Here is a 12,776-nt window from a genome sequence, read left to right as displayed (position 1 = left end):
ACAAAGAGGGAAGATCCAAAAAAAAAAAAAACTTAGAACCAACGCAGTTAATAACGCAATAGAAGCAAATTGATCTGTATAACCAATGCCACCTAGCTAAACCAAAACCTATAACCAATGCCACCTAGCTAAACCAAAACCGAGATATCGATATAGTAGCGCGTGTAAGACGATGGAAAAAAAAATCGGAACTGAGTTCAGATATACTGGAGTAGGGCGAAATGTATAGCGATTCATGTAGCCAAACGTAGCTTATTGATTCATCGATCTAAATGTTCAATTAAGTAACAATAAGAACTGAAAGCATCTTTCACATCTCTGTAATATAAGTAAATAAGAGCTGAAATTCCAATACCAATGTCGTCCATTTGATGTAAACAACAAACGAATTCGAGGTTTTTTCCTCTTCCCAGAAAAAAAGGGGGTTTAGAGGCTTTATCTCCACCCATTAACTTTACGAAAAATGATAACCAAATACAAAGATAACTTCATAAAGAAATTTTTTCTTGAAAATTACGTTACCTCTTACCAATGATATCCTATATTCTAGTTTTGGTTACAACTAGAACACACATGAATATAATAACATTTATTTCTTGAGGCTGTTTTCCTGCGTACGATTACTCAGACCCAACAGATAATTTCCAAATGGCCTTAGCAATGATGAGCCTTGTCAATAAAACAAAATGGCACCATCAAAATTGGTACATGACTTTGGGCAGTGAACAATACATAATTTTCGTCAACTTTCTTCTCGTGGTGTAATCTGACGATGTGAAGTTGAAACACACACACTAACAAAATGGCAGATATGCGCATGTGGTAACCAGGAAGGAAAAGAGAGAAGAGAACATGTTCTATGCAGGAGATAGAAATGGCTTCGTAGAGCTTGTTCCTTCCATCCCGAGGTCCAAGGGCCGCAAACATGGAGGAGAATAAGCATCGAGAGCCTTCCGGACATTTTCCTCCATCAACCCATCCTCCTTGTCAAGTTCATCATTTTTCTTTGCATCCTGATGACAAATACCATAACATCAGTTGAAAACCAAATAAACTCACAAGACATAACTTTTCGCAGAAACAAAGCAAGAGTTGCCCTTTGGACCAACAATTCTAGCGCCTAAAGTGCCAGTTAAATTTTACAAGTTGATGGAGTTCATAAGAGCAACAAAGAGCAACAACATCGAGTCGGTCTCTATCCAAGCGACTCCTAGTCACATTCACCAGAGTGACATCCAACATTAAAATTGTGATAAGCGAAACAGCTTAGCCTTAGATGAATATAAGTGCATCTCCTTTTAGATAAGATTATCTAGCTTAGCCTTAGATGAATATAAGTGCATCTCCTTTTAGATAAGATTATCCTTTTCATTCCTAGTTAAGCTTATCATGCAATATTAATAGGACAGATTATCATTTATACACACACCTAGTGTTTGCCCCAATTGATTTTACCTCGTTATGCAATTTTTCGCTTAATCTATACAATCCAAGTTGTTACAAAATAAATAATGGCAAAAGAGGAAAATGCTGGAGATTTGAGCCTAGCTCTGTGTTAGCACTTTGGGGAACACCTAGTCCTCCAAAATAGTCTGACATACTTGGCTCAATTTTGAGGGTCAAGGGACATATCTACTTCAAATAACAAATCTTTTGGCAAATCTTTTCTTTTAAAAAAGGAAGCCCTCAAGACTTTCTGACAGATCAATTCAATGGAACATGTTTTCTTCAGACATCATTTTTCTATGTATTTTACCTTCTTTTGACGATTATATGATTTATTTGAAGAATAAAGCTCGAAGGAATATGTAGAAACTTTGAAAAATAAAAATCATTCACATTGATCCAGGGGTTTGTACGATTCGACCACTTTAAAAGCTCTTATTTATTCCAAGGAAAAGGGGTGAAAAATCTCAGCAAATAAAAAGAGAACCTCGGGTGCTAGAAAAATCATTTTTTTGGTCGTGATCCACATCCTTAACTATACAACCTTTCCACAAACTCCAAGTGAGAGAGAGATAACATAAGATGCTAGAATGTATAGGTCAGTGCTGACCCATAAATTCAAACAAATGTACCTTGCGGTGTGTTCTTTATGCGACTTTGCACTGCTTCGCTGGAGTTCTACTTTGGGAGGGGGATGAGGGGATGGGGAAGGTCTGGAAGGTATCAATGAACAGAGTAGTTACCTGAACTGAGACTTGGTTGAAAGTTGGAAGAAATCGAATCTTGCAATACTCGTTAAAGAGAATAGTGACGACCAAGAGAGGGATAACAGAGAAAGAAGCTGAAGGCTTTGCTTTCAGTCCAAAAAGACCAATCGTTGTGACTTGCATAAGTATGATTGCAACTATAATGTAGTGATGAATGTATGGCCAATATCGACCACATGTCTCGTATGTAGTTATATACACATTTTCAATCTGTATTGCAAAAAACATCATATTATTCATATTCCTTCATATTTATTCTAAAAAAATTGAGCTCGCCTTCAATAAAGAAGCACCAAATAAAGTGTATCAACAATATATTTTATTATCAACAGGATACTTAACCCTGGTGATAGTAATGTAGTTTAAGGGGTGTAAAAGAAGATGAATGTAATAACAGCTTATATTAAACTAAGGAGTGAAACTTGCTGCAATCCCCTTAACAGAAGAAAACTAGTTACTTAGGATAAGAACTATAGCCATTTCTCGAAATGAAAAAGAATGAGAGAACCAAACAGCGAATATCTAGGGCTATAATAGCATCGATAAGAAAGCCCCCAAAACCACAAAAGGTTGAGCTGCTTCGTAATTTTATACATATCAGTGCTGCAGATGCAGCTAAAGCAGAATGATCTCCCAAAAATCCGAGGCAAAAGTACATATGAGCACTTAAAACTTCATTAATCTAAAATGTTATTTCAAATGATTGTAGGTTTGCATCTCTGTGAATTCACCAACAGCTGTACAACGACATATTATCCAGACAGACTGGAGTGTTCAAAAATTAAAAATCACGAGATGACATTAGACAGAGGAAAATGGTATATAAGCTCATAATATTTTTGATAACAAGAGGAGTATATAAAGTTCGTTGTTGGATGATTACTTTTCTTCTTCCTTTTCTCCTCCTTTTTGGGTTAAGGCAATTTTTGACCAATTAAGGAAATTACTACTCAAAGCTATAAAGTTCGTTGTTGGATGGTTACTTTTCTTCTTCCTTTTCTCCTCCTTTTTGGGTTAAGGCAATTTTTGACCAATTAAGGAAATTACTACTCAAAGCTAAGACAGGACGAACTATGATTACACATGTGCAAAGTGATATGGGTCAAGCTTATAAGCAGATTGTTCTTAACACACAAATATTGCATGTAGAGAAACTTCACCTGGTTGATGAACACCGCATATCCAAGCAGGAAGTAGCCTACCAGAAACGGAAGAAGCAAAGGAGAGACCACCGCATAAACAATCCCAATCAGCATACACAGCGCAACAAAAGGGATAATTCTATAATAAGGTAGTGAATAAACATAAGGATGTTTCTTCTTTCCATGGTCCCACGTGTAAGATTTTAGAGTATCCCATAGGAGTAATCCTGGCTGAAGTATCTCTAAAGAGAATCCTGCCAGCCCATTTGTCAAGATGTACGTCACGAAAAAATCTGCCTGAAAGAACAAAAAGGAAATATGCAAATGCAAAGATTAATCATCTACATGTCAAGTAGAATATATTGACTATGATAGGCCCTATCAGTTCTTTATTAGACAAGTAGTGTAAACATCAAAGGCTCCAGCTGAATGTTAGCAACTATCTGAAAACGTGCATGCACCAATCCCTCTTTTCTAATCAAATATTCAATATCCTAACACAGGAGCAAAATACATATTAAATGAAAAGAGTAAAGCTAACATGTTTTGCACCTGAGCAGAGACAGCACTAGCAAGACGGTTGGGAATATCCTTGGGATGAAAGAAAGATTCGCCAATTTGATCTAGTAAAGATCCTGACAACAAGCTTAAAAAGAATACATTCCCTACCAGGAAGTAGAACACCATGTTGCATGCATTTATATCCTTCTTACTCCGCGAGATATAACCAGCTAATCTTGCCAGTCCGATCATGGCAAATGGAACAATGTATATGCAACCATTAAGAATGGCACTAGGAAGATATCCTGTGATGATGGACCTTAACTTCGGTCTGCCACAATATTTCAAAAAGATTGAAGATCAGCAACCTACTACACAGTTTTTCAACCAAAAAACAACTGTAAATAGGAGGATTCAGTAACTACCCCTACTCCACCTCAAACCCCTCCCCACAAAGAGGAGATAAAAACCAAAGGGGGAAAGAAACAATAATATATCTAATTTGAAAAGAAAGAGGAGAAGATAAACAACAAAGAATGAGCAACCTAAGAGCAAAGACAATCTTGTCCAGGACTCCATCATTGCGTCTTCTGATCTTCAGCCAATGTACAGAAGAACTTTGATGTGAAACGAGTTACTCTCTCGCCCCAAAAGAATGGTGTTATTACTGTTTGGAAAATCAAACAGTAACATTTTGAAATATTCTTAAAAATAAAAGTTAGATTTATAGTACTTTTTATGTAGTTTCTAAATATGCAAATTTTCCCTCAAAATTAATAAGAAGTTGATGCCAAATTCACACTAAAAATCAGAAGGTTGAACCTCGTATTCTCATCCCCACCATTCTTTTTGTGACACGGGGAGTACTTCAAAATACTCAACGTATTGGGGAGTATGAGATATTACAGCATGAAACATTTTATATTTGAGATATCAAAAGGCAGAAATAATAAAGAGATGAAGCTTGTACATTAAGTCCACAGCCATGGCAGGAGGAAACCATTTCTTCAGTCGATCATATTTGGCAATTCCCTGAACAGCTGTCACTGGTATCACGAAGAAGATGGTAAGAAGTGATGCTGCAACAATTATCACTATCCTGTACAGTGGCAAATGACGATATTGAATTGCCAAATTTTGCCAGATCACATCTCTCGGTTCTGGAGCCACTTCAGTGATCCAGAGGAGTGGATTTGTGTGCTGTTGAGATTGGGCAGCTAGAACAGCGCCCCATCGTGAATTAAATGTAACAAAAGCCACAGGCAATTCCTAAGCAATAAAAATATGGCCAAGTTAAACCAATTGTTCAACTGTTAAAAGATCATTACAGAATCATTCCATGACCAGTTATAAGATAACAGACAAATCCTCATGCACTTTGTTAGATCTCCATACACAATCTCAATAGCACACAAATGGATGACAACAGATAATATTTTCCTCACTCCTATTTAGATGGAAAATTCACCAAATGACCTAGACATATACCTCAATATGTCGGGATATCATGGTGGCTAACTCATATGAGGTCAAAATTGCAACTGAAAGATTGAAGCATTGCTAACATTTCCAGGCCCATCTTCACAAGTAGCAAGCAATAAGAGATAATTCCTGAACAAGCAAAATATTTTTTTGATATCAACCAATCAATCTAACCTCAATCTCAAACTAGTTGGATCGGACATAAGTCATCTTTATACATCCCGTTCTATTCAAACCCATTTCATTCCAACAAGGTAATTTGTTCTGTAAAGCAATATAAGAGTTCTCCAAATCGCACACCTATGCCTAGATATATACAAGTTCTAATCTTAAAAAAAAGAAAAGTTCTAACCAGAATAACAAAAGACTTCTCAGGGTACATCAGACCTAAATGTAAATGTCATAACAACTAATTCATAACCAAAAAGTTACTACCACTATATAGATCCTCTTAGCTAAGGCTGTATTGATTCCGAGAGATTGTCAATATCTTGAAACAAGTTTCCTTCAGTGATTTAAAGGTTTACCCATTTCTTTATATCATCTTCAATCACCATAGAAGTTTATATAGAATGAGCAAACCACTCAAACAAAAGGTAACTTTTATTTACCAGAGTCAAAGAAGAAATACCAAATAGAAGATGTTCGCGGTACTTCAGGAAACATAATAATTAGTCTAGAATTCCTTTCAAAAAGTTCAGCAAATTTCTTGGCAGAAGCCTATGTTGCACTAAATAGAAATCCAAATCCTAATGAACACACCAATTGCAAGAATGACCTTACTCAATTGACAAAGATGAAATATAGAGAAGTAAAAATGATAAGTAGATGTGACCAGTAACTGACTGGCAGGGAATGCAACAAGAGCAAAGCCCCACAATGTAGCTCTCAATGAGCAAAATATCGACGTTCTAAATACGAAGTTTAGCAACTGAACATCAGAATAAAGATAGCCCTCCCGACCTTATATTTGCTTTAGTCTAAATTGCGTTTGCATTAACAATTTTTAGTACCTCTTTGCCTTTGTATTTAAGTGACACTTCTTGCTGCGCAGGACATCAGATTAACAAACTCGATTATGAAATCCTAGTGATGAAACACATGAGTTAGACATTAAAATGTAAAAGATGTGTGATGACTCATTAAGTATTCATCTAGCAGTGAGCTGTTGATAATCTGTTTTTGACACTAAATGTAGTTAATAATTTGAAGCTTCCTTGAAAAAGATCTTAATTCCAGAGTTCCTCTTGTAAATGAGTGTGGCGCACAGCAATATGAGACAAACCTGAGAAACTACACAATTACTTCAGATGGTCTTGAATGAAATCGAAATAGCATTTTTAGACTGCCATCTGATCATTGATCTCAATTGCTGATGAAAGCAATAGAAGGAATTACCAGCAAATATAACACTCTTAGCTTGTGACCAGGCAGCACAAGCTCAGGATAGAGACCATACTCTATCTATCAGGACCCATTCCCTTCTGCCCCTTTCCATTTTCATTATCATGATCGATAAGGCATGCAAAGTTCACTCTAGAATTTTCCTTATCTTCTATGGATGACACAATTTAACACAGTTTTCTTTTAGATATATCTGACAGACTTAACCTATTACCCCAACTAATAAACTAACGATGAGAGCTAAGTGATCACTGTGCTAGGCTGGACTTCTTTGACATATTAGAGTAGGCACCACACAGACTGAACAAAAAAAGCTGCAGGGAACTGGAGCAAGCATATCTGAAAGGGAAAAAATAAAACACGCTAGCAAAGCTTGCTGAACTCCAGTACTGTCATTACCATCACAAACTTTTGCTGTGAATACTAACCTTCTGCTCAATCGTCATTCTGCACTGTATACGCCTTATTTCACAACCAAGGGTTTGAAGCATGTCTTTCAGCTGCTCCATTTTAGTGTCATATTTCCACGCATCAGATACAGATGAGTTTCTACTATATTTCTTAGTAGAAGAAAGATGCCTCAGGTCCTCAATCTTTTTGGTGAGAGACTTTGCCTGGCACTACGATCCATACCATCTGTCAGTATCATGATGAGGGTAAAACGTATAAAAGCTGAATCACAGGGAAAGAAATTTTACTAGAAACACTTACGATTTTCAACATATCAAGATCAATGCAGAGTACCTTCTTTTATTCTCTACCCTTACCCCTTATCTTCAAGGAATAGCATAAATCTATGTAGTACTATTTCTTTTTGCTAATCACTGAAGCAGGCTGGCTATATCTGGAGTGCGATACTACTATGAGTGGCACAATTCTTTACAAGGGTTTAACTTACAATTATGAGTGACATTTTAAAATTTATCAGAGTCATACAATTGTATAGCAAATTAATGCCTGCCTTTCAAATTTATTGTTGTGACTTGACTTGAGAGGATCATTATGACACAAATAACGTGGACTAATTCATAGAGCTGGAAAGGAACATCAAACAAGGAGCCCCCCGTACTCTACTTTGTATTTTTGCATTACAGAGACGTGTCAATTACTTGAAGAGTGAAAAGGGTATGACTTTTCAGTTATGTCGGACCAGTAAAGCTGGAAAATATCAATAGAGTCCTCCATTTTTGATTGGTGGATATTATCTAGATAAGCCATAAATAAACTACAACTAGTTCGAGATAAAGGCAGTACTTCTGCTGAAACTTAATTCTTAAGGAACTAATAGAAAACTAGCTAATGGAAATAACTTGAATGAACCAAGTGTAATTTGTTCTTACTAGTAGCTTATCTAGATGTTTCCCATCATATAAAATTTGAAAAGACTCATATGAATATGGATGATGTTTGGAAAAGAAGTGGTCTACGCTGCATCCACGAGTCTTGTGCTCATTGCAAAGTGGAATTTCTCGAACCAGAATGGTGAATTGATCAGGTTCACTCCTTCTATTACATAGCTGCTGAACCCTTTTGAAAAGAAGGTCATTGTACTCCTGAAGAGGCCATGGAAAAAAATTTCAAGTCATACAACTTCATGCATTATTTCCATGCAACACCAAAAACAAATCTTAAAAATATGAAGTATAAACAGTTGTATTTCATGACCAATAACTTCTTTTTTCCCCAAAACATTTTTTCACCAATTCGCAGATATAAACAATTCCAAGTCTGAGAGATCGCCAACTAGAAGCTTCTTTTTATATATGATCTGAAAAACTGTTCATAAAAAAATTAGAAAACTAACCCAGATATTAGCATTTACTGCCAAAAAAAAAAAGTATGAAACCATTACATCTACGAAGCAAACTGCCATTAAAGACGGAAAACTTTTTCGAACTTAACAACTTGTCAACATTATTAACAAGCAATAACAGTCCAAAATTATTAAAGCATGAATATAAGAGTACTAGCTAGCCATTACCTTGTAAAGTAGGTACATTCCATAACACGAGACAAAGCACAAGAAAGAAAAATGCACCCAAAGCCTGTGAATGACAGAATAAATGCAAAAAATGAGTCCATTTTGTAAGAACTTAACAATCCACACATATAACAGATCACGTACAACTAAAAGACAAGAATGAAGATGGTTATTGGCTACAAAACTTGATGTTATCCGAATGGCTAAATACCAGAAAAAGAAAATTTATAGAACTCTGTTAAATTAAAAATGATAAAAAATATACAAAAATTTAACATCTTTCAGTTCCTACTAGGTATGTTATCACACCTAAAGGCTGGATTTCAAGAAAATTAATTAACAGTTCCTCCTTCCATTTGACTTCTATTTCTTCATCACAATGAATATCAAACATTAACATTCCACATCTTCTAGAAACCCTTTTCACTGGCAACACTCCTTATTCCAGGAATGCAGCAAAGAACATGAGGAACTTCTACAAACATGGGGTACGAGCCCCAAATTTGTTTAAGAAGCAAAGAGAAGCAAACATGGGTTACTTCTACCTCAAAAATAAGTCTCAACTCCTTAGCTAGACGGTCGGGTGCTTCTCCAAGCTAACTGAAAACAAAACTTAATTCGTGATTCCTGCCTTAAACCATTTAAAGAAACTTGGTTCTTTATAGCTTCCGTATGCTGCATTTCTTTCTCCAGGTTCTCTCTTAAGTTGCTCTCGCAAACTTAAAAACTTGTATCACTCCCCATCGACCAATATGAACTTGTTTTCACATTGTTGGATGTACTGAACATGCCCGCCTATTTTAAACCTGTAGCTCCTTAAGGATCTTGTCTGAAGTCTTTGAGCCAACAGAATACGGAACTATCTCCCTCAGTTACACCAACCTTACTGCTTCCCTTTCTTGCATTAATTCAACTCTAAAACTTTTCAGAATACAAACTTAACTCTTCAAAAGCATATCTGAACATTTAATGATCATGTCCAGAATCTTAACAATTATAGAAAACAGCTGTACAGATTTTGTTACAAGAAATGATGGACTCAGCAATTGTATTAAAAAGTTAGCGTTCAACACCTAGAAATTTTGTGCGACTTATGAACCTGTCGTAGGACTGATAAACCAGGTTGTAGATTACACGAGCTAAAGCATAGATGAGATATGTTATCTGCATGAAGTTGCAGAAGTATACAAGTAGCATTGAGAACATTACCTGTCAGAGCCACTGCTGATATTAGATATTGTGAAAGCATCCATGGAATGAGAGCTCGTATTTGGTACAGTACTCCCAGTATAATTTAGTGGGAGAAGTACCAGAACTCCAACAATAGAACAAACAACAAAGAATCTGATCCTGAGAAACAGTTTCAAGTAGAAATGTGAGTTCAATCTTTGCATGTCACTGATGATAATTGAAGGCATAAGTTTGGATTGATAGGAAAATGTGCTTTAGTCAGAGATGTTCACATGTCACAGAAAAAAAATTATACTCTTTCACTTCTCAAGATCTGCAATCCTATACTTTGCACAAACACCATTGCATTTAGGGGAGAGCTTGACATACGGAGCTTTACTTTATAAAGAAGCTTATACCTAGAAAAATTCTCATGCATGACACAATATCAGATTGGTGAAGGTAAATCTTTATACGAAGTTAAAACTCAGACAGTAATCAACCAGAGATCAACATATACCAGAACAATCTAATACGCATGCTATGTGCCATTTTTACTGCAATTTTCTCTTAAATATAATGAAGTTGAAGTCATCTCATAAAATGTAAGGCATCACTTTGCAGAATAGCGCAGATTGTTGAAGTAGTATATAAGGCAAAGTCCCATGTGTATGCATTTGCAGATGATACCGTCTGATCGTCAGTTTAACTACCAAGGGTGTATCAGCCAAAAGGGAGTTAAGAGCATATTTGTAGTTTGCTGATGTACATTGGCAGTACTTTCATGGTACTTGACTTAATAAAATTATTATCCACAAAAAAAGAGTAAGGTTTTTAGGATAAGTAGAATTAAGACAGTATGTGCAGTAAAGTCTAGCTAGAATACAACGAGCCAAATTATATCGTGGTGGAAAGATTCATGTAGTCGACCATAACTAGTAGTATGCAATTCCAGGTTTAATTGTTGTTGTACTTTAATAGTCTAGCCGCCCCAATTAAATTAGGATACATAAATTGAGTTGAAAAGAGTTTCAAGGCTGCAATTTTCACTAGTGTTTCTCTAATTTTTTGTCCTCTCCAAATATATATGTTTAATAGAGAAAGTTTATCCTTTTCATACATGAGAATCAAAAACAAAAGGTATCAAGGATCAACAATGAGAATATAAAACAATAATTAGAATAACACTCCAAATAAAACAATTCACATATAGCTCTCAGTTAATTCTAGTTTCTAGAAACTAAATAACAGGACGACGACTGACCCAAATTTGAAGAGTCTAACGAAGACGAGAACATCAAGGCCACAGCTGTCGAGAATCTCCTCCTCTGTAACCCGAACGGCACGAGAAATCCAGTTCAGCTCCGGAAGCAACCGCCGGAAATTAAAAGACTGGTGGTCGGTACGGTGGCCAAGTGAGAGGCGGCGAGCATAATAGACGGGGGCGTAGAAAGGCAGTTTTTTCAGTATGGAGAAAAGCGAGAGAATCAAAATAGCTAAGCCTATGTTAATGGCTGCTGAAACCACTAAACTCTCTGCCTTCATTTTAATTTGTTCTCAATCTCTTATTATTTCCTTTTCATTTTCATTTGTCTCATCTCTTCTTTTTCATTTTCGCTCAGAAGATGTAAGCATAGCTGAGGGGCGTGGGGTTGAAGAAAGAGAGGGGTGAAGGTGGCACATCCATGAATACGTGGCAAAGCCTGAGAGATCGACGTAAACACTCCATGCTTAACTGCTTGTGACTGGTGACTATTTTGTCGAATAGACCTCGTAAGCCGTTTTTTAATAAAATTAGTCTTAGCATAAGTTGTTTGCATGAGTCGATAATTCTATAAATTGGAGTGTTAGTTTCCATGAATATTGTTATAAAATAAAGATAGTAAAGTAAAGACAAGTATAGAGAGAAACTGATATATTATTCTGATTTCAAACTTATGTACATAATGAACTGAATTCTCCTCTATTTATAGAAGAAAGGAAGCTGGTGTGTAAGCTGCTACTGCAAGCTGCTGTGTAAGCTACTGCTGCAAGCTGCTGTGTAAGCTGCTTGTAAGCTGCTGCTCTAAACTGTTGTGCCAGATATAGATAATCTTCTATCATGGGTAATATTTATCCATAACGGAGTACCGAAAGGATAAGCTTCTCCAGGAGGCTTATTTCCAATAGAGTACTAAATAGATAAACATATTTATGGCGGAGTCTCATATGGATAAACTTCTTCAGGAAGCTTATTTACAACGGAGTACTAAATAAACATCCATAATATAATATATTCATAACACTTCCCCTTGGATGTTCATTAAAAGATAATGTGCCTCGTTAAAACCTTACTAGGAAAAACCCCGTGGAAAAAATCCTAGTGAAAGAAAAAGAGTACACATATTTAGTAATACGCATTGCTAGCTGCCTCATTAAAAACCTTATAAGGAAAACCCTGTGGGAAAATAATAAGGAAAAAAAAGTACATCGCGTATTTTACTCCCCCTGATGAAAACCTTGTTTCAAATATTTAAGTCTCTGCATTTCAATCTTGTATACCATCTTCTCAAAAGTTGAAGTTGGTAAAGATTTGGTGAATAAATCTGCCGGATTGTCACTTGAACGGATTTATTGCACATCAATGTTACCATTTTTCTGAAGATCGTGTGTGTAGAATAATTTTGGTGAAATGTGCTTCGTTCTATCTCCTTTTATAAATCCTCCCTTCAATTGGGCTATGCATGCAGCATTGTCTTCGTATAAAATTGTGGGTCTTTTCTCACATTCCAAATCACATTTTTCTCGAATAAAATGAATTATTGATCTCAACCATACGCATTCCCTACTTGCTTCATGAATGGCTATTATTTCAGCATGATTTGAAGAAGTAGCAACAATAGA

General features: G+C 36.0%; 1 protein-coding gene across 3 annotated transcripts; it reads right to left on the bottom strand.

The window, feature by feature from the left end:
* Positions 1-346: 346 nt before the first annotated feature.
* LOC104097280 (CSC1-like protein At3g54510) lies at positions 347-11,649 on the bottom strand. 3 transcript variants are annotated; one of them, XM_009603837.4, is made up of 10 exons: positions 11,158-11,649; positions 9,933-10,073; positions 8,724-8,787; positions 8,083-8,295; positions 7,171-7,362; positions 4,827-5,125; positions 4,025-4,187; positions 3,374-3,652; positions 2,190-2,423; positions 347-1,013 (listed from the first exon to the last, which is right to left on the bottom strand). In XM_009603837.4, the coding sequence occupies exons 1-10, from the start codon at positions 11,436-11,438 to the stop codon at positions 858-860; spliced, it is 2,022 nt and encodes a 673-aa protein (XP_009602132.1). In that variant the 5' UTR covers positions 11,439-11,649; the 3' UTR covers positions 347-857. The 3 variants fall into 3 exon arrangements, with proteins under 3 accessions (XP_009602132.1, XP_009602131.1, XP_009602133.1); XM_009603836.4 differs by having other exon boundaries at positions 3,908-4,187; positions 11,158-11,648; XM_009603838.4 differs by lacking the exon at positions 2,190-2,423 and having other exon boundaries at positions 3,908-4,187.
* Between the last annotated feature and the right edge of the window lie 1,127 nt (positions 11,650-12,776).

Source organism: Nicotiana tomentosiformis, chromosome 1 (assembly GCF_000390325.3).
Source record: "Nicotiana tomentosiformis chromosome 1, ASM39032v3, whole genome shotgun sequence".
Classification (NCBI taxonomy): Eukaryota; Viridiplantae; Streptophyta; class Magnoliopsida; order Solanales; family Solanaceae; genus Nicotiana; species Nicotiana tomentosiformis.
Note: the sequence above shows the minus strand (reverse complement) of the source record. Positions and strands in the feature narration are given on the sequence as shown.